Source organism: Gymnodraco acuticeps, unplaced genomic scaffold (assembly GCF_902827175.1).
Source record: "Gymnodraco acuticeps unplaced genomic scaffold, fGymAcu1.1, whole genome shotgun sequence".
In the NCBI taxonomy this organism is placed as follows: Eukaryota; Metazoa; Chordata; class Actinopteri; order Perciformes; family Bathydraconidae; genus Gymnodraco; species Gymnodraco acuticeps.
This window is the reverse complement of record NW_022991216.1, coordinates 883,514-908,764: the sequence shown is the minus strand read 5'-3', so window position 1 is coordinate 908,764 and position 25,251 is coordinate 883,514. Positions and strand designations below refer to the sequence as shown.

Sequence of the window (25,251 nt, the reverse complement as noted above, 5' to 3'; positions counted from 1 at the left end):
TAGAGACATAAATATAGTGACGGAACCGGGAATAATCACGCTTGTTTCTAGGGATGTATTTTCAAGCCGTACCGTATGAAATCGTGACATTTGATAACAGATTATGGTTTTTGTGGCACAATTTAATGCTTGAGAGTGGGATACATTTTGTATTAATGTACTGGTTATAGCCATACGTATCGGCCTGTTGTTACTGTTGTGTTAGTGAATGTCACTCCACTATGGTTCGTCCAAAACTAACACACATTATGTGGAAAGACCTTGGAAGATAAAATAAGACATTAAAGCCTGTGGGACATTTAACAGGATGATTTGGGTAAGATACGTCAAACTAAGTGCTTTCTGTAATAAATATTCCTAATATCATGTTGACTTCAAGACAAGTTTATTCTAATTCACAGGGAAGGTATGTATTAACTGCTGGGCTCCAGTGCTGCAGATGTAGAGTGAGCTGTCATGTACGAAGACACTACAGAATTCTTCCAGGTACGTTTAAAATACAAACAAACGTCACCTATCGAAAGTATTTTTAAGTAAAATGTTGGTAAAAGTATTCAGTATGCAGAAAAGCTAGTGATGTACAGGTTTTTGGAGTCTTATTAGTCCTACATTAATGTGTATGATGTGTTATCTCTTTTATACATCATTGGGTGTTTTTTGTTCCATTATATCTTTATTGTTTGTAGATTTACGCTGTCCTGTGATAACCACCTATATATAAAAAACAAGTTTATTTGTTTATGAATAGTTTATTTATCTTAAAAGTAGGGGACTTTCACAATACATAGAGGAACACAACCTTCATTTTGATAATAATAATAATACATTTTATTTTGGGGGGTGCCTTTCAAAACACCCAAGGACACCTTACAGGGCATAGGGGCAATATAGGGAACAATTAAAACAGTGGATTTAGTGAAATATCAGCCGGGGTAAGACAAGACAAACAACAGGAAATGGACTATAGAAGGACACAAAAGGACACAAAAGGACACGGGGTACAGTTTATAAAGAAAATGCCAGTTTGAATAGGTGGGTTTTGAGTTGGGTTTTGAATGTTGTTATGGAATCAGTCTGATGTGTAGTGGCAGGGAGTTCCAGAGTAATTCAATCAGAATCAGGAGAGACACGTTTTGTGATATAATACAATATATATTTATTGCCAGGAATACACAGATGATTTAAATGGTGTTTGGCGATTAGACCCCCGTTGTGTGGGAGTATCACTCGGGAGGGGAGAACCGAGCCGATAAAACCCCCCCTGGATCTAGACACCGGTGGTGGTGGAGCATTGTCTGAAGAGGAGTGGTTTATCTTGACCCTGGATTCGGAGGGACGGGAGGTGAAAGGGGGGGAGGAGGGTTGCGTCGAGTCACCTGAAATGACAGCTGTCAGAGGGGAGAGAGCAGATTTAAAGGTTTAGCAGAGCGCTATGATAAGCTTGTGGGAATAGAGCGAAGTGGTTTAGCTGGGGAGTTTCCCCCGATCACTGATTGAGAGGAGAGAGAGTAGTAACATGTGAATATGTGAATGAATGAGTAAAGACGGTCTTCCTGGTTGAACTTGCCTTAAGCTTCATGTGGCATTTCACATCATTATTAACACTTTGCTGATTCTGGCCCATCCTCATAACTGTGCTTTATGTTGTGATAGATGACGTGAAATCGCTGCGGGCTGTGGTCAACCCTGATGTATCCAAGTAGGTTATTTCATTCTGCTTTAAGCCTTTAAATGCTCTTTAGACTCAGCTGTGTTTGGGCTCCGTGTTAACTTGCTCATCCATAACTGCAGAATCCGAAACATCGGCATTATGGCTCACATTGACGCAGGAAAAACAACGACCACAGAAAGGATGCTGTATTACTCTGGCTATACGAGAGCGCTAGGAGGTGAGTACGATGGTTACAAAAGTGTGGATTTCGTACCTGATTGTTTCCATCTTTCTTTTACATTTCTGCTGCTTGTTTTTTGCAGATGTGGATGACGGGGATACAGTCACAGATTTCATGGCTCAGGAAAGGGAGCGTGGCATCACCATACAGTCGGCAGCTGTCACATTTGAATGGAAAACTCATAGAATAAACCTCATAGATACGCCAGGTAGAACAAGTGTTTATGTGAGAATGAAACACTCCAATGGAAATGAGAATGGCAGCCACTCAAATACGACTGTGTGTGATTACAGGACATGTAGACTTCACTCTGGAAGTAGAGCGGGCTCTTCGTGTTCTCGATGGAGCTGTTGCAGTGTTTGATGCTTCTGCCGGGGTTGAGGTGAGCCCTCAAGCCCTATTTATAATTTGGTGAAATCTGAACCAGAACCGCTACAATTAGTCAACCAGTTGGAAAGTATTTTGATATTAATTGTTACAGCTATTTTTAAATAAAGTCACATGAAATGCTGTTTCAGCCTCTTAAATATGATGATTACCTACTTTTTTTAAATCATATGAAGGCAAATATCTTTTGGGGTTTGACTCACAACACAGGACATTTAAAGACATCATCTTTGAGAATCTAGGATGGACATTTTTCAGTTTTTGCCTTTTTCTTTGATCTGACAACTAATCAATTCAAAATGAAATAGGTGGATTCATTAATGATAAAACAAATCCTTACCATCAGCCCTGCTCTGAACACATTTTCTTCAGGCTCAGACTCTGACCGTGTGGAGGCAGGCAGAGAAGCACCACGTGCCCTGTGTTTGTTTCCTGAATAAGATGGATAAGCCCGCAGCAAGGTGAGTGACTCAACAGTCCTAATATGAACACATTTAAAAAATGTTTTTATAACGATTTCAGTTGATATCTTCTTTCTATTTCTCACACAGCCTAAGTTTTTCCATAGAGAGCATTAAAAAGAAGTTGAAAGCCAATCCAGTCCTCCTGCAAGTAAGCCTTTGAAGCTTTATGTGAAAAACCTCATACAATGACTTTTTTCTGATTATGTAGAAATCCCCATTTGAAGAATCATACTTATCACGGTAATGACTTATAATGATTCATCACTTTAATGTAGCAGAGGATGAGCTACTTTTGCAACTTTATATTCATAATATCAGAATAAATCGCGATTTTTGTGCTTATTTTTGATGTTGTGGTGACAATCCTATTAAGGAATTATACTATAGAAACTTATCAAATGAATGAAGCAAAGTATAATATCTTCTTCTTAAATGAAGTGAAGTATAATAACATGTTAATAATATGTACTTTCTGTTTCCCAGATTCCTGTCGGCAGCGGGAAAGACTTCTCCGGTGTGGTGGACTTGTTGACCAATCAGAAATTGATATGGAAACACAAAACGATGAGAGATGAGGAAGATGGTCGGACCTTTGAAATCACACCTTTGGACGAGTCGGAGGAACCAGAGCTCCTGCAGGAGGTCAGCGAGGCCCGGACGGCTCTAATCGAGCAGGTATGTTTCAGAACATTTAGAACAGGGGGGCCACACCTTGTTGATTGTGATCCAAATCCAAAAACATATTGGGAGCCACAGTCCAAACAACAATAAAAGCATTGATTTGAAGCAGATACACTCCATTGGAATCTGTGTTTCTAGAGCAGTAAAAGAAAGAAATCTATCAAACTTACTACCTAACAATATGACAGTTTAACGTTTGATAGGTCAGTATTTTATTTGTGACCACATATTACAAAGAGTATTCCTGTATCCTGTTCTTTTCTTTTCACTATATCTGTAAAGCGTCTTTGAGCACCTGTAAAAGCGCTAACAAAATAAATCTATTATTATTATTATTAGTATCTGCTGCTTTTAAATGTTATGTAAATCAAATCAATACTTTTCTAGTTTAATGAAATGTCTTATGTTTATGGTCTAACTGTGGTAAATCTGGATATCTAATATGAATATTTAAAAAGTCAGGAAGAAATAGTACAGTATTGTTTCGTGGGACATAAGGTTAGGAGAGAGATCATTTAACAGATTTTAGTCAGCTTTTCATTTTAAACTACAATATGTAAGTTATAGGAAATAACCCAAAAGTCATATATGAATCATTTGTAAAATCTCACCAGTTTGTCCACACTGCTGAAAATCTCCAATTTCTCAATCATAGGTTGCTGATCTGGACGATGAGTTTGCTGATTTGCTGCTGACTGATTTTGGTGAAAACTTTGATGAAGTTCCCTCAATCAAAGTAAGTGTTGTATTGTTCCACAGCATCAGCCTTTTAAAGTACCACTGTTACTTGTGAATACGGGGTAAACCTGGCTGATGTGTCCCCAGCTGCAGGAGGCCGTGCGGCGGGTGACTCTGGCCCGTAAAGGCGTCCCGGTCCTCTGTGGGAGCTCTTTGAGGAACAAAGGTGTTCAGCCTCTTCTAGACGCCATCACTGCTTACCTGCCCGCCCCCAATGAACGGCACCATGACCTGGTGTGAGTGCACCCTTTAACCTTTCACTAATTCAGACCTACAATCTTGTCATAAAGGACCATCCCAGCGTTATTGGTGTCCAAGTTCTGCTTTCTAACACATATTATTCTTTGCCTTTTTTCGTCTTGGTGCATTTTTATTTTTGACAAAATGACTATTAACACTTCCACAGCTATCACACAAAGTGATAGTCCTGAGCTGCAAGTATGTAAAGGCAGGCTTCGGTTTTGCTTTGATTGAATCATATTGACTGTTTCTGAGGAAATATTATTTCTTCACTTTTTGTTTCATTAAATTGAAACAAAGAGACATCTGGGGCCTGTACTACGAAGCTGGTTCAACCTAACCTGGATATGTTTGAGTTAGCCGGTTGGCCTAATCCAAAACATACGCGCTCTCGCTAAACTGTACTACGACGCTGGTTATCAAGTGGATCGCTCAAGCCAGCCGTGTCCTATCTAGTTAGGTGCGCGTTCACATGAAAGGGGTGGTATTTGGAGCATTCGACCAATCACAAACATGGAGAAGCGTACTGAAAGCGCAGCGTCATACTTCCTGAATGAAAAGTGAACTTTAATACTAGTCAAAAATGAAGAAGTTAAACTTTAAACATCCATGACTTAAACACTTTATCCAGGATACAAGCCACATAGTCTGCACCTGCAAGGTGAATACAGCTGGCAAAAGAAAAAGTGTTTGAATGCGTACATTAACAGGTTTATGATATCACTGCCCCGTCTAAAACACGATCTGACTTTAATTACATTTGACTCGAGTGTTTCGTCAACTTAATGTGTTGCTTAAAATAATACTTCTGCATACAGTATGTGACACTGTGAGTGTTGCACGGCCGACTCAGATAAGGAAATATATGATACATTATGAAGTGATATGCCGCGGACTGTAGGCTACTTAATGTTACTCTGATCCGGTTACTTATGTTGTGGCAGATATTTAAGTAAGCTTTCTTAACGCTAATGTTATAATAGTCAGATTGCTCTGAAGATGGGAGGTGATATTCTATTCATGTTCACGTTCACACAGTTTTTGCCGGCCGTCTTTCCTGCGACGGCAGCTTTTCTGTATTTCCTTTCTCATGTAATATGACTTGATCGCTTTAAACTCCGCACACTGAGCTCTGATTGGTCAGCAGGCAGTGCTTTCACTGAGTTGAGCTCTTAGCCTGCAACCTAACCTGCTCCCGACCAGGTTAGCCGCTAAGCATAAGTTACCATGGAGATCTAGCCTGCTAAAAAGAGAACCAGCTTCGTAGGACCGGAAAGGCGGAGTTTTCCCTGAATTTAGCCGGCTAAGCGAAAATCCTGCTTCGTAGTATACCCCCCTGTTGTCAGGGAAGTTTTATTTTGAGGGTCAAATACACAAATGAAAGTGTGTGATGATTAACATGTACATTCTTATAAGCATTTTTAATAGTTAATTTGAAAACAATTAGTATAAAGGCTAAAGTAAGTGATCTTTAACACAACTTCTCATCCAAACTCATTATAAGGTAACAGCTGTGTAGAACATTGCACAAAACAATTAAATAAATTACAAAAAAATCTAATAATACTGGAATTGTCCTTTTTAATGAATAATCCATGCCTTTTACATCATTTTGCGATGTACATTTGTTGATTATTGTCTATATCCTCTGCAGGCGGTGGTACAAAGACGACTTATGTGCTCTGGCCTTCAAAGTTCTCCATGATAAGCAGCGCGGCCCTCTGGTGTTTCTGAGGATTTACTCTGGTACTCTGAAACCACAGTCTGCTGTCCACAACATCAACAGGAACAGCGTGTATGTACTGCAGTTTCAATAATATGTTCAAATGTGGACTAGTTCTATATTTGTGCATATGATGAAACTACACAGGAAAGAAGTAATGACATAAGAATATACACAGACATTAGATACACATTTTATTTAAATATCAAGAAGAAAGAAAAGAATACACTTCCCAAACAAAAATACTAGAGATGGAATGTTCAAGGAAGAGTTAGAATAAATATAAAAACAAAGATGACCATAACAACTGTTTGCCTTCCTTTCATAGTGAGAGGATTAGCCGGCTGATGGTGCCGTTTGCTGATCAGAATGTAGAAATCTCCTCCATGACGGCGGGAAACATCGCTCTGACTGTAGGACTGAAGCAGGTAGACATTTTTACAACATTATAATCTTTATTTGCTATTTTGAAGATTTTCCTCTACAATAATTGATGTTTCCACTTTCACTTCAGACAGTCACCGGGGACACCATCGTCTCTTCCAAGTCTTCAGCAGCCGCCGCCGCCGCCCGCCGGGCCCATAATGACAGCGGGACAGGGGCGAAGCGTGGGGAACACGCCAGCGTGGTGCTTTCAGGGGTGGAGGTCCCTGAACCCGTCTTCTTCTGCACCATCGAGCCGCCCACCATGGCCAAACAGGCTGGTACGAGACACTGGTTAAAAGATGATCTCTGTTCAATCAAGCTTTAATGATAACCAATTCATATTATTCAGTTATCAATACCCTCCTTTGTTTCCCCCTCCTGTAAGATCTTGAGAATGCACTGAATAACCTCCAGAGAGAGGACCCCAGCCTTAAAGTCAGGGTGGACCCGGACTCTGGACAGGTAATGCAATCACTGGATTAGCACTCAGCTTCTACCAATATCTGTTGAATATCTAACCTAAAAGTAAGGTTGGATATTGACAGATATATGAACTTGTCTGTCCAATATCTAACCTAAAACTCACGTACTGTGGAGAGCATCTTCCACAATTAGTAAACGTATTATCTCCATCCTCAGACTATTTTGTGTGGGATGGGAGAGCTGCACATCGAGATCATCCATGATCGAATCAGAAGAGAGTACGGCATTGAGACTCACCTCGGGCCGCTGCAGGTGGCCTACAGAGAGTCCATCCTCCACGAGGTCTCAACCACAGGTACAAAGGGGCTGTCACACAGGGCAACACGTAACAAGCCTTGCACATCTTCATCTTTACAAAAGTGTGTTTAAAATGCATGCTTTGTCATAGAACAGTTAGACACAAGCACGTTTCAAAGACATTGGATAGTATGTCGAAAATATGCAAAAAACATTAGGAGGGGAGGCGTTGCTATGATGCTCTTAGAGAGGCAACTGGAGGACATTAATGTCAACATAAATACATCATTTTTATAATATTTACCAACAATCCATTTGCACCAATACTTCATTCAATTCAATAACTACTGTTAAGTATTACAAAATTGGTAATTAAAAATAGCTGACAATTTTCATAGTATGTAAAAAATATCAGAAAAAAACGACATTAAAAACGACATTAAAAACAACCTAGTCAAACCTAGTTTGAAATGTATGTCAAACATTTTTGAAAAAAGACATAGTATAGTCGATAGGAAAGTGTCAAAAATTTGAAAAAGATTACATTTTAATATATTTAAAATATAGACACGGCTTTACTTTGTACGTAAGAAATGCCAAAACAACAAGGCAAAAGATTCCTCAACAATCAAACCCTAAACTTTACCAACAAAAAACTAATAATTGTGATAATATTCACAATGGCAAAATAAAACGACAGTCATTATATGTATGTCAAACATATCAAGGAAGTTAGTTATATAGTATAGTATGTCAAATATATCATCAAATACGACATAGTATAGCATGTCGATTTATTTTAATAAACAAACAACAAATTATAGCAGGTCAAAAAAATCATAATAAAAGCCATAGTAATATGTCAAAAAAAATCATAGTACAGTATGTCCAGAAATATGAAAATAATACCATGATTGATAATGGCTTCCTGACAGATTCATACTGTACTTTTCCCAATAAGGATCTTTGTATTAATTCTCTGCTCATCTCTAAACGCAGAAACACTGGATCGTACTATCGGGGAGAGACGACATGTTGTTACCGTGGAGCTGGCCGTCACCCCTCTGGACTCCTCCTCATGTGAATTCGCTTTCACAGAAGAACTGGGGCCCAAGCTATCTGCTGAAATAAAGGAGGCCGTGGAGAATGGAGTACAGAGCGCATATCTGCAAGGTGCCATGGAACACATCTAATTTCTCCTGCAGTGTCCGTCCCTTTCAGAAGGAAAGATTGCATTTCTTAATGAATATGACTTATTTACAACCCCTGCTTTCCCCTCCAGGTCCTCTGCTAGGTTATCCTTTACAGGGAGTGTCTGCACTGATCCAAAGTTTCCACATGGAGCCGGGAACGTCCCCTGCCATGGTGTCCGCCTGTGTGTCCCGCTGCGTGCACAAGGTATTCATCGGCAGGGAGGGATGTAACAAACTTCATTTACACAAGCACTGTCGTCTAGGAAAATGTTGAGATACTTACAATTTAAATATTGTACTTTTTACTCCATGAATGATCTGGTAGATTAAGTTAATTACATTTTCTATAACAATAACATTAATTAGAATTTCTAGGATAAACTGAAGGATTAAATGTTCCTATATGTGATGAGAAAATTCTCCTGATGTATAAGCTAATTAAAAATGTTAAACCTTAAACCCTTAATTCAAATGAATTACTCTTAACTACATTTATTATCTTAAACCCTCTTGGATGAGCTGGCACAAAGCTGAAGACAGGGCTCATGGACAGTTCACTTTTAAGATGACTCAGCCCACTAGAAAATGCTTTAAAGACATCAGAAGGTTTTAAATTAAGATTTATTGACAGTAAAAATAGCTCAGCTGTTAACACGCAGTGGCAACATGCACTTTTGTAGTAGAAATCTAATCCAAAAACCTCAAATATAATAGTAAATGTAGAATTCTATGATTTGTCTTCCATATATTCACCTTAGTGAGATTTGAAATGCTGGTCGTACCTGTAGTGCAGTGTTTTCAGTGTGTCGCTCCATGTAATACCTTGATGACTCGTTCTGTTCCCTCGCCTCAGGCTCTCAGGCTGGCAGGAGGTCAAGTTCTGGAGCCGGTGATGTCCCTGGAAGTGACCGTGGAGGAGGAGCGCCTGAGCTCTGTTCTGGGGGATCTAGCACAACGACGAGGGACCGTCCGAGACATCCAGAGTCGCCATGACGACAAAGTGCTGCTCGCCACTGTGCCTCTGGCTGAGATGATGGTGAGACGACGTGAAAATCAACATTTGTCTGTACTTTTTAGCTGCTAAGTGATAGATATATATATATATATACTTACATAAAAACGATCCTATTCCTCCCGAAAGATACAATATCACTGTCCCACAGACAAATAAAAAAACACAAGGGGAACAACCTCACAGTACAGTGCAGCCATTTGTGGAAATCCTGTTATCCTCTAATGACAAAATGATATTAGTGTTTTCAAAAAAAATGTACAGCAGTAATACCACTGTAAATGACAACATGCTACATTTCCGGTTTGTTCTGTATGATCTACATTTATTTACGTCTTGTAAAACTGGCAAATAAGGAAATATATACATAAAATGGAACATGTGTGATCCCACGTCAATTCAAGGTCAATGTGTGAGACTTTTTAATAATTGTAATCCTGCTTACTAAATGTATTGGTTTCTGTAACATTTGAAATACATTTAATGGTATCCTACTTCTGTCTCTGAACATCTGGTACTCCCAAGCCTGACGCTTTACTTTTAATATATTTTTTTTTTAAGGGCTATTCCACCATCTTGCGAACAGTGACCTCCGGCAACGCCACCTTCACATTAGAGCTGGACACCTACGAGGCGATGAACCCCCAGGACCAGAACACGCTCCTGAAGAGAGTGTCTGGTCTGCTGTGATCTCAACAACAACAACTCTTCACCAACGGGACCAAAGGCTGTCTGAAACAGAGGCACGGAAAAGACTTTGCCAGGATTTACAACAAATATCAGAAAGTCATTCTAATGTAATTTATTGTGGGAATTCCCCCTGCAGGAAAGAGTGTGAAACTATTGGTGCAATTATGTTCCATGTTGTTCGCTGGATGCAAAATACATTTACAGAAACAGTATTTCATACCCTTTTTTTCTCCTTCCTTTTTTCATATGAAACAAGACTCACTTAAAATGTCAACATTTTATTCACAATCATTTATACAAACATTCATAAAAAACAGAGTGCAATCATAAATTCAAGATGTTTGACATTATGTGATGATCAAGAGTTCTGTAGAGCAGATTTAAGAAGCATGATGTGTCTCAGCGTCAGGACAGTGAGATCTCTAAAAAGGCAGCATGATTCTTCAGCTTGAAATACAAACATTGTTGTTCCCATGGCAAGTCTCAGTTTCTGTTCAAACACCTCTGTACTCTCGGGGACAGTAGCTGGAAAACAGCGGCTCAGCAGGGATCCCCCGCCTTAGATAGGAGAAGATACGCGTCAATAGGTTTTTTATTAAATGAGCATTCTTTAAAAAGGATTGTGTCCGTTAGATAAATAATTTAGAGACTGCTATGGGAAACATATGTACTTCTGATTCACCTTTGTGAACTTCATGACTTATACAATGCTTTTTAGGATTTATTTTATGACATGCTATATTAAAAACTATTTTATGGCAAACTACACAATCACTTTTTATGACATTCTGAAACCATAGAATGAGAGTTCAGATCAACAAAGCAGGACGGTCAGAGCGGCCATTTTTATGTGTGCAGTTGCAAGAATCGTAACTGACCAACTTGCTGCAAGAATGTCAAAGTAAATGGTAGTAGAGTAGAATTGAAATAAAAACAATTCTTATTTCCAGTCATGCTTTAATGCATTACTGGTCACAGTAAAAAAGCCGAACAGTGTGCCCAAACAGTCATCTGAATGTTGTTTTACTTGTCAAATAACCACAGGAAAACAGTTCAATGTCTGCTCTGCTCTCATCCGATTCTTTCATAAGTAAATTATCTGAATGTTATTGATCGTTTAATGCCTCAGATACTCACTCCACCATGCGGCAGCGGTGCACAGACAGTCTGTTGAAGGCGTCATTGATGTCCGTCACCTCCTTGGCGCTCCACAGACGCTCTGCGACGGCACTGGCCCGAGGCCTGGGGGGGGGATGCAAGGCAAAACAAAATCAGACCTCACTGTACACTCCTGTAGTGGGTTATGGTTCCAAAAACATAACAATTGTTTACTGAATATCATACCAGAGTCTGGGTGTGAGGTTGGTGGCGTCCACATACTCCCCCCACAAACAGGCTTCTCCACCAATCACAAGCTTCTTTTGTTCATCAGTTCCTGTTTGAAAATGAAATATGTAATGAGAAAAGGCAGCCGAATCTACTTCCAGGGAGTCTAAAGAATAACAAATAATGATATGGTTCTGTTCTCTCATTTGATATCCAAATATTAAATGGGACATATTATGAAAAACTGTTTTAAAGTACAGCATATGTTGCTTACAAACCAATTTGGGAAGACTTGACATTTTCAGAAGTGGGAATGAAAGAAACAATTGCTAACATTAAAGCATGTTAAAATGTATACATATGAAAATAAGCATAATATATCCCTTTTAAAATATGTCCCCTCTGTTTATTCAACAGGCTTGCACATAATTGCACAGGAGTGATAAACAAAGAGACAAGGGTCAAAGCAATACAGCTTATACAATCTGAGTCAGACCAGCTGAAGGACAATACAACTGAATTTATGACTGTGGCAAAGTCCTGTTTACTATAAACGCAATGTTGCACAAGCAAGCAAATTACCAGTTATTGCTAGAGGCTTGCTAAGCAAAATAATCATGCAGACGAACCCTGGAAGTCCTGCGGGTCGGCCTGGTAATGGCCCTTCCAGTCTTGGCCGTAGGAGATACGGTTCAGGTACCAGGGAGTGGACAGCAGGGTCTGGTACCCTGACGATGTAATGTTAGCCATCTCACTCTGGTACTGCTGCTTGTTTCCTTTCCAAACGTGGATAAGTGTGTCTTGTTTCAGCTACACAGCACACATACAAGTATCAGTATCAGCAAGATAGAGAGATGTCTAAGCCTTTTTATAAAGACCGCTACAAGGGATGAAGTATTTTGGAAGGCCAAACTCAAAATTGAGCTTCGCCATGATTCCCATGGAAAAATCCAATGGCATCCAACCTAAATGAAACCATTATTTCCAGGCTTTGCAAACTCATTCGTGCAGCACTCTGTTTGGACGCCATTTAAGACATTGGTGCCTTGTGTTTATGGTCCTCCATGATGGTGAACTACTTGTAAAACCACCAACCATCTCACCTTAACGTCTGTCTCTGACTATCTCTGTCACAAAACTGTGCAAGTGTAAGCCTGTTGAACAACATCCATATTTGGGTTGTGCCTCCAGTAACCATGCCCAAATCGTAACCCCCTCCACCAAAACTGATTCAACAAAGAATGTCATTTTGATGCACACTGACCGTTGAAGTTGAGCGGCTCAACCTTGTAGTACTTCTGCCAGTCCTGTCTGTAGCTAATGTAATCTAGGTACCATGGGGCGGAGAGGATGGTGGTGTACCCTGCTCCTGTCACTTTAGCCATCTCGTCATTAGCTCCGCCGCCGATCCACACATGCACTACTGTGTCTGCCTTTAACTGCAATAGTTACAGACCAAGCTACGGTACTTAGGTTACATACTACATGACCTGTTGACGTTGGTTAAAAATAGTTAAACATTTAAGGAAATACGTTTGTTTATTTTCTTTCTAGCTGGGACTTTGGTAATTAGATTGATAACATTTCATGTAAAATCTGAAGAAACCACAAGAAGCCAATTAGCTTAGCTTAGCATAAAGAATGGAAACAATGGGAAACGGCCAGCCAGCTTTACCTGGCTTTACCCGAGTGTAACAAAATCTGCCTCACGGTACCTATAAACCTATATATTATTTGTGTAATCCGTACCAAAAAAAAGGCACTTATAAGAGCCGGCAGGTGGGTTTTGTTATTTTAGACATCTACCTACGGATGCATATCGTTGACTTTTTACAATACCGATACTAGACCGATATATATCGTGATACTTTCATGTTGCATAAGGGAAAAATTGATGCTTTATGATATAGTTAACATGTCAAATTAATATTACAATTAATTGTAGGACTTGGACCTTTTAGTACTGAACAAACAATGAAACACATGTTTGACAACACAGACTTGAAGACTGTACATTCCTGTACTCTGATTTTATGTGACAGTAGCAAATGTTTTCAGAGGTTGGATGTGTTGCCGCCTTTCCCAGAAATAAACGTATTGCAGTGGTTACAGACCCACTCATATGCAGCCACACTTTGGATTTTCGTGCCGACATCGAGCTAATGAAAAAACTAAAGCTAACCGAAAGGCTCAGACGTTCGGGAGGAAGGTGAAGGGCATTGCTTGGCAATCAAGCCAATCACTGAAGCTGTCGCAAGACGCGCAATCTGATTGGCTGGCAGTTTGGGCGTGAGTTTAAGGATATTACGCCTAAAAAATAGTAGCCGCCGGTAACCGGTATTTCGGTAATATCAGTCTTCAGCTTTTGAATCAAGCAGCAATATATTAACAGGCATGAGAGTCATCTATCTATTTCCCCTAAATCCAACGGGAAAGCAAAGAAGTGTATTTCCAAAAATGTCAAACTTTCTCTTTAAAAACACAAAATGAAAACAAAAACACACATTATTAAAATTATAAAAAAGTCTTATATTACATTAGTATATCTAACATGGAAATGACTCTTTAGTTACCTTAACACCGTTGTCAAAGACCTCCTGCCAGATCATGTAGCCCTTCTGGCTAGTGGCCACGATATCCAAGAGTCTATAAAAAACAATAAAAGGCACAAAATAAATTGAAAGTCATAAATGAGTAGAACCTACATTTTACCGAGTATACAATGATCAACATACTTTTGGATATAGAAGGATTCCAGTTTTGTGAAGTCTTTTCCGAAGCCTTGCTGCTCCATGAACTTCTGAATGTCCGGGTTGGACTTCCTGCAGGGGAAAAACATATAGCCAAATATGACCTGCTGTCTAATCCTTGATGCTGAGGAGTGATTTTGGCATTGTGCAGACAGTCTTACCAGCAGCTGAAGTCCACCTCGTCCCCCCCCAGGTGGATGTAGGCGTCGGGGAACACGGTGCTGACCTCCTTGAAGAACTGGCTCATGAAATCATAGGTGGTGTTCAGGATGGGGTTCACTGGGCCGAAGGTGCCCGAGGGTTTGGAGCCAGAGTAACACGGGGTGAGAAGGTCTTTCTGCCCTGAGAGGAAAACACAAGGAATATGTAGCATGTGTAATCGTTTCCAGATAGAGCTCTGCTAAAGTCTTCCAGTTTTTGAATGTCATATTTTACTGACTGTATAAAATGTGACAAGGATTGGGAGCAAAACATGCCATTGGACTTAAGAGGGTAACAAAATAAACTCTCTCTCCACTAACACTGGCTGAACGCACCTTTGCCCCAGGACTGCGTGTGTCCGGGTGTGTCAAACTCTGGGATAACACGAATGCCTCGCAGACGTCCAAACTCGATCACCATCTTCACGTCGGCAGGTGTGTACACATGTGTGTACGGGTGGTAGGCGCCCTGCGAACAGTGTAATCAAACTGGGACTCAAACAATGTCTCTATATTAAAACTTGTGCGCCACAAGGGATTCAATTGGCTTTCCAATTCTTCGATCAGTTTGGCTGTCATTTTGTCAAGGGTGTGAGATTTTTATTTCCAATTATGAATTTTGGAAGAACAACCTCAGCTCTTATAACAGGTCTATTATAAACTGAAACTGAAATACCCTAATGGACCAAAATGTCCCAATTGAAACCCATTAAAACACAAGGACATTACAGATCAAATAATTTGTTCTTATATGTTGTATTATGACAGGTCTTCAGTCTCATGTCCCTGGATTCTTGTGTTTTGGATCTTTTTTGTGCCATTTAACAAAGGCAAATACATGCCAATTTCCTGGTTTTCTTGCACATAAACATACAACTATCAACACATGTTCTTTATAATCACTGACATATCCCAGACTAGAAATGTATATATCATTTAGCTTTCGGATAATTCATATTTTTCTGTGTTTTTATAATTTAATCGATTTGTAAACAAAAGAGCAAAATAATATTAACATCATTTTGGTGACAGTTTTTTTTAACACTGACATGTTGTCCTCTATGGACATCGGAGCAGGTTTTTTTTAAAGGTGAGACACAAGCACTGAAACTCTACTTGTCTGTGCTGAGATTGATCAGATAACCAGTCTGACCTGCTGACTCAGCTGCGGGAACGTTCGGCTCAGGTAAGGGAAGGATGGGTCGTCCACGATGTGCCAGTGGAAAACATTGAATTTGTTCATGGCCATTGTTTCCTGTATGAATGGACACAAGGAAAATATTTTATTCAAGTTCTGAATACAATTTAAAATGAGAAAACATAATAAAGAAGGTGTTGGGGACGTACCAGATTAGCCAAGAGGACTTTAATGGGCAGGAAATGCCGAGAGCTGTCCAGTAAGATGCCTCTGTGAGCAAATCTGGGGAAGTCGCTGATGGTTGTTGAATTGATGCTTTTCTGAAAGATGCAAAGTGAAAATCAGTCTGAGTTAGAAACCTGTCAAACATACAGTTGACCTTTGATCCTAAATATATGAATAAAAACATTAAAACAATAATGTTAAATCAATTTCTTTCTTAACTTACGGCTCCATTTTCATCTTCATACACCAACTGGCTGAATGTTTCCAGACCTGCAACGATTCAAAAATAAACAACATTTTTATGATACAATAAAATGAAGTTACTGTCATTTGATAGCAGCCCTTAGAAATGTGATGCAAGTTGATAACAAAAAAACACTATCATTTTATGATGCTCACTTTGCCACACAACTTTTCTGCAGACTAAGCACTTTATAAACACCCTTTTATTGTGTATATTACATTGATATAAACTTGGAGATATATCTTATGCAAACATTTTGCATCAGTGTTTATAATGATGCAGGATAATGCTGAAGTGATTATAGTAAATTCATTGACAGAAAATACTTATTAACAGTTGTGATAACTGACTAATCATTACAAATACTTTGAATTGTTTGGGTTATTTCTGAGACTCAGACCAAACTGATTAATGGATACAGGAAATAATTGTTGATTGCAGGAAGTCAATGCTTAAATTAAATATTTACCGTGCAGGGCTCCCCAGACCTTCGGTGCTTTGAGCACAGCGTACGGCTGATCCACGGTCAGCTCGTCTGTGGACACAAACAGGTGTGCAATGCATGTGCGTAGTCAGTGTTTCCAAAGCTCAGCATGTGGTTATTATAGTACTAAAGTCATGGTCTTAAACAATCAGAGGGGGCTTAAAACTATTAACTGTGTTAATCCGACTGTCTACCCTCCAGGTGATCTCTAACTCCACCGCTAAATCATGAGTCATGAACTTTCTTTAGGTGTGAACTGTAGCCTGAAGAATCAAATGAATGACCCACATTATGAAAAGTTATTTTCCTTAATGTTAAAGAACCAATACAGCAATGCCAAAATACAAGCCTGTCTTAAATCAGACATCTAAAATGTGAAAGCTGGCCGCAGCTAGACAGGGCTGTTGTATATTGTACGCTTATCATATGTTTTTTTATGCCAAATTTAATTAAATAAAAAGCACAGAAACATTTTGCTTGTGGAGCTTCTTTTAACTACTTTATATTCTGTTACAGTTTAATCTTTAACAGTTGATCATATTATGTATACAACATCTTCATCTGTAAAGTAGCCAGAGCAGGTAAATACATAGTGAAGTAAGGGGAACAACATGTCTCTGAAACGTGCTTAAACACAAGTCAGAAACTAGCCTAAGAATGTACAGAGAGATGTTAAGGACCACACACCACCACTGTGCAGAGTCACATGACAGTGTCCTGATGATAAACGTAATATAAGCAATGAGGAAGAGCAGGGACTCACATGACTCGTCAGAAGCCACACTGGGGAAAGAGTCACAGTCAGACTCAGAGGAGGTGATCCACACCTGCAGCTCGGTCACATCAGAGGGGCCGGCGTGCCTGCTCTTCCTCCCCTCCTGCCTTTTAAAACTGCCAAACATGTACTCATAATACCTGTGGGGGGGGGGGGGGGGGGCAGAGAGAGGAGGACCATTGTTTACCATCAGGGGATTGGTCCATGGATGCAAACAGGGAGAGAGAGAGAGAAACTGAAAACAGAGCGAAAAACAAACTGATTGACAGTGGTGTAAAGTAACTTTTACTTCAGTACAATTTTGACAGACTTTACTTGAGATTTTTAAATGTGTGCTAAGTTATATTTCTACTCCACTACAATTCAGAGGTACATTGTGTACTTTTACTCCACTAGATATTTAATCCCTTTAGTTACTTCACAGATGTGGATGAATGATGTGAAATCTAACCAAGTGTTAAATCAGACTTTAGTTCCACCTGGAGTAAATCCACAAGCTACCCTGCAGAATACAAAGTCCTTCAAACTAGCTGCACCTTTACCAGCTTTGAGAACACTTTCATGATCAATCATTATAAAACATATCATATATATTATTCTGAAATCTGCACAATGACTACTTTTACTTTTGGTACTTTAAGTACATTTTGATGGCAATACTTTCTACTTTTGAGTAACATTTAGAATACAGGACTTTAACTTGTACCAGAGTATTCCTACGCTCTACTTGTACTTCTAGATGTGAGATGTGAATGAAGAGCACTTACCTCCGGTAGGCGTCCTGCAGGAGGCTGCAGCTCGGCGTCGCCGTGGACTCTTTGGCGTCGCTTATTTTGAAGCTGACGCCGTTCAGCTTGAATGAAACCTCGGAGAGCTGCACTTTCTGCGGCAGAGGCCACAGAGAGCCGTACTTTGAAGCCTGGACGACGCGCTCAGCCTCCTCCTCTTCATCGAAGAGGTCGTTCAGAAAGCCCCGCGAGAAGGAGACACCGAGGAGCAGCAGAGAGAACCTCAGAGCAGTGGTCATGTTGGTGGAGGAGATGAGTGTCACGAGACCTGCGAGCACAGCAGCAGTATTTGGAGGGAGGTGGGCGGGGCTTCCAATGCGGAAGTCCGGGTTGTGCAAAGATTTAAAGGGGAACTACAACCACCTCCTGCTGATAACATTGCAAAACAACAGAGAACAGTATCTTAATCGGCTGCTGACAGGAAGAGACTTAAAGTATTACTAATATATTGATATCAACATCAATATATTATAGGTCTCAAAACACGTCTCTGAAGTGTTTGGCGAGAACCACGAAACAGATCGTGCATTGTAGCATCCCATAAACCCCTCTGTTTCAGCCCTGTTTCAAAAGTGCTGATTCTGTGTCTGTTACTTAGATGAAAAATAAGGAGCCACTCCCCACGCCCCTCTGAGAAATATTTGGTTAAAAATAACACAGGAGGAGATTCAGGTGATAAGGTGGGGGGGGGTTACCTTGGTTGGTGATTGGCTAATGGTTACACAAGCCTACAAATCGTTATGACATCATAAAGTGACCAAAATCTGATCAGTTCATTTTCAGACAGATCAGGACAAAAAGTAAGTGAATCTTTTTTCCTGAAACTTTCAGAATGTCTTTACACAGAGGGGACACATGTTTATGTATAAAAGACGTGAAAACGTGGATTTTGCATAATAGATAACAGACTGGTAAAGAAGGCCAGCTCTGTCCTGGGGAGTCTTCGGGACACTGTGGAGGTGGTGTGCAACAATCACCTCTATGTGAAAGCCATATTTTGGTACTTGTGGGTTATCTGTCGCCACTTTTTTTTTGTTTTTTTCCGACTCTCTAAATAACCCTAAGCCCTAGGATTAATGTTTGTTATTTTGAGAAATTAAAAAGTTAATGTGGAAGGGCCAGCTACCCGCTATTAAAAAGTGGCGACAGATAAGCAATTTTTTTTAATAATGTCTCAACACCTTACATTACATATGTCACTAAGTTATAAGGACCTGGTAAATGTGTGGTATTTAAAAATGACTCCGTGAGGAAAAAAGCAATGTTTAAAATTATTATCTTCTGTCTTTATGTCACAGCCCGCCTCCAGGGAGGTAACTCTGCTAAACCTGTTTCTAAAAGCAGAAAGAATGAAATGAGGATTACAGTTAAAACTGCCAACTGGATGAACCAGAACACGTGAGAGAGTGATAAAGATCTTTATCATGTTGTTATTAAATATATAGAATCTTACAAACAATAATCAAGGTACTTTTAAGTAGCAATACAAAAAATGATGTTGCATCAATTCAATTCAATTCAAAACCTTTATTTATCCAGGTAAAATCCCATTGAGATCAATGATCTCTTTTTCAAGGGAGACCTGCAGCAGTAGGTTCCACAAGAAGACAAACAACAGAACAACAAAAGGACATCATACAGCAAAATGTACAGGGATTACAATTTACATCGACTGGTCCAACAGGTTTTAGTGTGTGATATCTGCCAGCATATGTAGGAGACCAGGGACAGTTGTAACACGGGACAGTTGTAACGCCTTCAATATCTCCAATCACAAACAAGCTAGAGTGATGAAACTCACTCTGCACATGCTCAGTTGGATGGAAAGATTGCTGTGAAAAAAAGGAGCCACGTTTAAATCTGCCGCGAAAGATATCAGCAAAAGTGTATTTCTGAGGTAAAACATTAACAAAAATCAAATGATGTATTTTTTGGATACTGTCCAAATGTCTAGGAATCCAAACTAGTATTATTAGAATCACTGTTTTGTAAGCTAAACATATATCTAGCTAAATATGGGTCAAGCTAGCTGTAATGGCAATTTTAATGTTCCAATGTCATATATCCTTTTGCCATTACTTCACAGGAGGGTTTCCAGACGCAGACACAAACAGACGAATTTCCGGTCTTTTGCTGCAGTTTAGAATGATGTTTTATTGCTTTACCAAGGTTTAAGTATACTTTGTCAATAGTTGTGGTATGAGCATCTAACGGGGCTGGTAGAATCGGTATGCTCTTCCTCCTGTGTCCTCGTCCTTTCCTGTCACCTATGATCCTCCATATAGGCTGATTGCCCTTATGACGACCCAGAGACACGTTTTAAAGTGTATGTTGTTTCTTACACGACCACTAGAGGTGCTCTAGTGGTCGTGTAAGAAACAACATGCTCCCGGCCCGTTCTGTTTATACGATTATTGTGTTATGTCAAGTTTTGTATGTCTTGTTTTGGGTGTTTTGCTGTTCTCCCTGTCATGTTTTCTCCCTTGTATATTGTCTGGTTCTTCTTCCTGTGTTTTTCCCCTATTGTTAGTTTCCCTGGTGGGTCTAATTGTCTGATTGTGTTTACCTGTCGCCCTTGTGTTTCTCCTCCCCTGCCCGGCTGTTTCTCGTCTTGTGATTACCCCTCCCTGTATTTAGTCTTGTCTCTTCCTGTGTTCAGTGTTGGTTCATCTTTTGTTTGTGACTGAGTTCACCGGTGAGTGTTCTGTTTTGTCCTAGTATTTTTTCGTTATCCTTGAAATAAAGGCATTTTCAGCGTTATCTGCATTTGGGTCCTGCTTGCTTCACCCACCGTAACAGAACAAACCAACCAAGAAATGGACCCAGCAGATGATCCATTTGAGGTGGAATTACAAACATTTTCCTTTTATTTGGCTTGCAGCTATGATTGGTGGAAGGGAGCGTCAAGTGTTCTGCAGAAGGAGGCCGCTCTGGTAGAGGCGCACCGGTTGGCTATGGAGAAACCAGGCTTGGTGAAATTCTTACCTGGCTGGATTTTGAACTTCCTCTGGGTGTGTGATTTCCAGCCTGCTGACTACAAACGTCTCAGTGTGTTCCGTCCGGAGTCAACCCCTGCTTCTTCCCCATGTCCTGTTCCTGTCCAGGAGCTGTTCTCTGGAACTCGTCTGGCTTTTGGAGGTCCATGAAGCCTCCAAACGGCTCCTAAAAGGAGTCGCAAGGCCAGGCTAGCAGCGCGAGCCCCAAGAGCCATGGTTCCGGCCCAAGTTCTGGCCCCAGCAGCCATGCTTCGAGGCCCAGTTCTGGCCCCAGCAGCCATGGTCCCAGACCCAGTTCTGGCCCCAGCAGCCATGGTCCCGGCCCCAGCAGCCATGGTTCCAGACCTAGATCTGGCCCCAGCTGCCATAGTCCCATCTCTAGTCCCATCTCTGGTCCCTTCTCTAGTCTCTTCTCGAGTCCCTTCTCAAGTCCCTTCTCAAGTCCCTTCTCAGGTCCCTTCTCTAGTCTCTTCTCGAGTCCCTCCTCTAGTCCCTCCTCTAGTCCCTCCTCTAGTCGCTTCTCTAGTCCCTTCCCTAGTCACTTCTCCAGTCTCACCTCTAGTCCCTTCTCAAGTACCAACTCAAGTCCTTTCTCAAGTCCTTTCTGCCAGACTGCCAGAGCACCGGCACTAGGCCGAGCCGGCATGGAGGCCCTCCGACAGTGGGTCACGTTTGCCATTTGATCAGTGAGAGGAGAGGAGAAAAATGCAACAAAAATTGTCAAAATCCGTTAATATATGGATGAGTGGGGGGGGGGGGGGGCTGGACACAGGCCGTGGGGGGACACCCGAGACCGGGCTATTTCACCGGGTGAAATAGCCAAAAATAAATAAATAAATACGTTAAAAGGGCTTGACCAAGGCCGACCCAAAGTGCACGGTGGGCGTACTCATCACCTCCGTGATGAGTCTCCATTGTGATTTGAAAACTTCCATCAAACGAGTCCTTCGGTGGGCGGGAAAAAAAACGTGTTCGTCAGAATTGTCACTTCCTGTACTGACAGTGGAGGTGTCCTGAGAGTGGATGACTGCAGGCAGGCTCCCATGGACTTTCCAAAACTGGAATCGGACGGGTCCAGCGTTTTCGTATTTCCCACAATTAGAAGTTGCCAGTATTAAACTGTGTACACCCTGGAGGTTTAGGGGATACGAAACACAGTGGTGTTATCAAATTTAAAACATATAATTAATAAATGGGTGAATTCATATACGCACATGGCACCTAAGGTCAGAAGAGCTTTATTTAACAGCTGGTCTTATGTCTATGACCCCTCCTGTTGTTCATTGATAAGCCTGAAACATGCACTTCTAAAGGTTCAGAGGTACATTTTGCAAATATGGAAGTAGCCATCGATCATCTTAAGATAAGATAAGATATACTTTATTGATCCCAAATTGGGAAATGTTTTTGTAACAGCAGCATGTACTACTTCGTTCTACTCCACTACAATTCAGAGGTTAACCTGGTATTTTTACTCCACTACATTTATTTTAGTTACTTTGTAGATTCTGATTAATGATGTGAAATATAAACAACCCTTAAATCAGACTTTAGTTACACATGAGTCAAATTCAGCGAAGGTGATTGTCAAGTGCCAAATGAACAATATATTGGACGTTAAGTACTTTGTCAGACTTCATATTTATCTGTGGATAACCCCAACGTTTTTTTCTTATTCAAAAGAAGACCTTAACTTAAAGTATTCTTTAATGTTTAAATAAAGCCTTATTAGTTTGTCTGTTTTGCACATCCTCCCGTTAATATCTTTGGACGTCCTGCACTAAACTGTTTTATTGTAGAGATCACTACAGTATCTTCTTGATCTTTTCTATTCTATAATGCCTTCTACTTTCCCCCAATTTTGTATGTAGGCTACTCTTAATATTTAAATGTTTTCATCAAATAAAACGTATTCAACAACAAAATTCAATAACGTGCTTTAACCACTAGGCGGTGCGGGTTAAAAAACCAGTGGTGTAGTTAATAAAACATAATAATATCAAACATATGACTATTCATTTTATTGTGAAATTAAAACAGAATGGTAAAGGAAAATACAGTTTCAGTCTCTCGATTTGAAGCTTATGCATTGTACAACAAGTCCTCCAACTCATACGACCAAATGGGTCGATTGTTCAAGCCCTTATTACGACCAAATATGTCGTTTGTTCAAGCGCTTAATACGACCTATAATTACGTTTTAAAGTTGTCGGCCTCTAGTGCTCCCGTTGAATGCAAACGTTACAGAGGGTTGTTTATTCACAAATAACCAGTGGCGGCCGGCCCATAGGGGCGCCGTCCCACCTCTTCCCACATACAAAAAAAAATATTAAAAAAAATATTAAATTAAAAAAAACAATTTCAATTTTTTTTTTTTTTAAATATATATATTTTATATTTTTATTTTTAATGAACAAGGTAAATATCATACAATTGATATCAGTAAAATGTATAATCTACAATAAAATCTCGTTTAAAATTGTGTTACGATGTCTAAAGTTACTGATAAGTCACAGTCACGTTTCCTGCCTGGCCTTGCCCGTGGCATTAGTTTATCATTACCGGGCGGAGCCCCGAGCCAAACAGCAGCAACCAGCACGTTGCAAAAGTCTCAATAGTAAACTGTGCCGCCGAAACATAATTTCAGTCAATCAGCGCCGTCAAATATTTTGGTCACGAGGGCGCTCACGTTGGCGCCCACGTTGCTTACGTGCGTTGACGCGAGTTGTTTTTTAGACTCGTGAGTGACCAAGGTGTTGGATGAGTTGGATGAGAATGGCTTCGTGTGCAGGTGGAGTCGCCGGACCTCGGTCCCCGCCCAATTCCGTTCAAGAGCTAATCTCCAATCCTTTCGAAAGGAGAAGTTTGGGAGATAAACTGTTGCTTAAAGACCTTGGACCGGACCAACCCGATTTGTATATATCGCAGCAAGCTCGTGAAAAAGACAAAACGTATCAACGAGGCTTCTCACGTAGCTGGTACACCAGAAAGGCATGGCTAGCTGGATGCAAACAGGTAAATGCTGTCTTTTGTTTCCCATGCTTGCTCTTCAAACAGCCGGGGACAGATACGATCTGTTCAGAAACTAGACAAAAGTTAAACAAGTACAAACCACAGACTGTCTGTGTCATGGAGAATACAGTCGCTGGTTTATTTATGTCTGTAGAGGCCGTTGTTGTGAGTGTGGACGGTCGGAGCATATATAACGTTAGCTTAGCCAAGCTCCATTCAGAAAACAAGCATTCTAAAAGGTTTTTCGCCTGCCGTCTGTCTTCAGACTTGTCAAAGCATTAATTCATGGTTTTTACTAACCGGTATCAGTATGTTGTTACGTCGGCATCATTTAGAAATGTGTATTACAATTTAATCACGGTAAAATATGTTCATTTTGTTGTAGTTGTAGCTCCCGAGCGCGTCTTGTTTGAATGATGCGAGTAAACACAGCTGGCAGCCGCAGTGAAACTCGAGCGACTAGAGCGATGCGATAGGAGCGTTTAGAGCGAAGCGAATATTCGCATCGCGTCCGGTCTGAACCATACAGTCTATGGTCTGAACGCAGCATTAAAGCGAGCTCCGCGCTGCACTGGAAATGCGCCATTACATCACCAGAAGTCCTAATTTAAGGGGTCATTTCTCCCCAAACATTTTTTTTACTCACTATATCAACAGCCCCACCAAAAATATTTTCCACCAGCCGCCACTGCAAATAACCCTCTCTGTAAATCCTAAATTGTAGGATAGTTTGGCCATTAAAACGCTTTATGATTAGATTTCTAGCGAGAAGTATATATTGTACTTTTAGAATCCACGTCCAGTCGATATGTAGGATCTATAGTTTGATAGATATTACGAAGATGATTTGAGGTTTCGTCAGGAGAACGTGTATATGCGGCAAGCTTCCATATAAAGTTACGGGTTGAAAACAGTATTTCCGGTCTCTACGTTTTCATAATAAAACCACCTGCTACTGCCCCACTACTAGCTGACGATAGCGGGGCTATGATCATACCAGATGACTCTTCGTCGGATGATGAAGATCTCCTCCAGCCAGACCTGGATCCGGACAGTAGTGACTCGGATGTTGAACTTCCACCACGGGAAAGATAAGTAATCTCTCTGTTTTTATATATTACTTATGTGTTTGGTGGAACTGCGTCAC

General features: G+C 40.4%; 2 protein-coding genes across 5 annotated transcripts; one reads left to right on the top strand and one right to left on the bottom strand.

The window, feature by feature from the left end:
* The first annotated feature begins 35 nt into the window (after positions 1-35).
* Positions 36-10,932, top strand: gfm2 (GTP dependent ribosome recycling factor mitochondrial 2). Its single transcript, XM_034238924.1, has 20 exons — positions 36-316; positions 402-486; positions 1,654-1,699; positions 1,792-1,889; positions 1,975-2,100; positions 2,186-2,274; positions 2,652-2,740; positions 2,831-2,891; positions 3,227-3,418; positions 4,080-4,160; positions 4,250-4,398; positions 6,057-6,197; positions 6,454-6,553; positions 6,640-6,829; positions 6,937-7,013; positions 7,191-7,329; positions 8,271-8,444; positions 8,554-8,669; positions 9,318-9,500; positions 10,038-10,932. Exons 1-20 carry the CDS (start codon positions 308-310, stop codon positions 10,164-10,166), a joined length of 2,274 nt encoding a protein of 757 aa, XP_034094815.1. The 5' UTR covers positions 36-307; the 3' UTR covers positions 10,167-10,932.
* hexb (hexosaminidase B (beta polypeptide)) lies at positions 10,432-18,402 on the bottom strand. 4 transcript variants are annotated; one of them, XM_034238925.1, is made up of 14 exons: positions 18,076-18,402; positions 17,297-17,448; positions 16,519-16,584; positions 16,029-16,075; positions 15,790-15,900; positions 15,596-15,697; positions 14,779-14,911; positions 14,404-14,584; positions 14,228-14,314; positions 14,066-14,138; positions 12,122-12,302; positions 11,511-11,601; positions 11,304-11,408; positions 10,432-10,724 (listed from the first exon to the last, which is right to left on the bottom strand). In XM_034238925.1, exons 1-14 carry the CDS (start codon positions 18,333-18,335, stop codon positions 10,661-10,663), a joined length of 1,653 nt encoding a protein of 550 aa, XP_034094816.1. In that variant the 5' UTR covers positions 18,336-18,402; the 3' UTR covers positions 10,432-10,660. The 4 variants fall into 4 exon arrangements, 3 of the variants coding, with proteins under 3 accessions (XP_034094816.1, XP_034094817.1, XP_034094818.1); XM_034238926.1 differs by lacking the exon at positions 12,122-12,302 and adding an exon at positions 12,757-12,931 and having other exon boundaries at positions 18,076-18,400; XR_004571383.1 differs by lacking the exon at positions 12,122-12,302 and having other exon boundaries at positions 18,076-18,401.
* Positions 18,403-25,251: the final 6,849 nt, after the last annotated feature.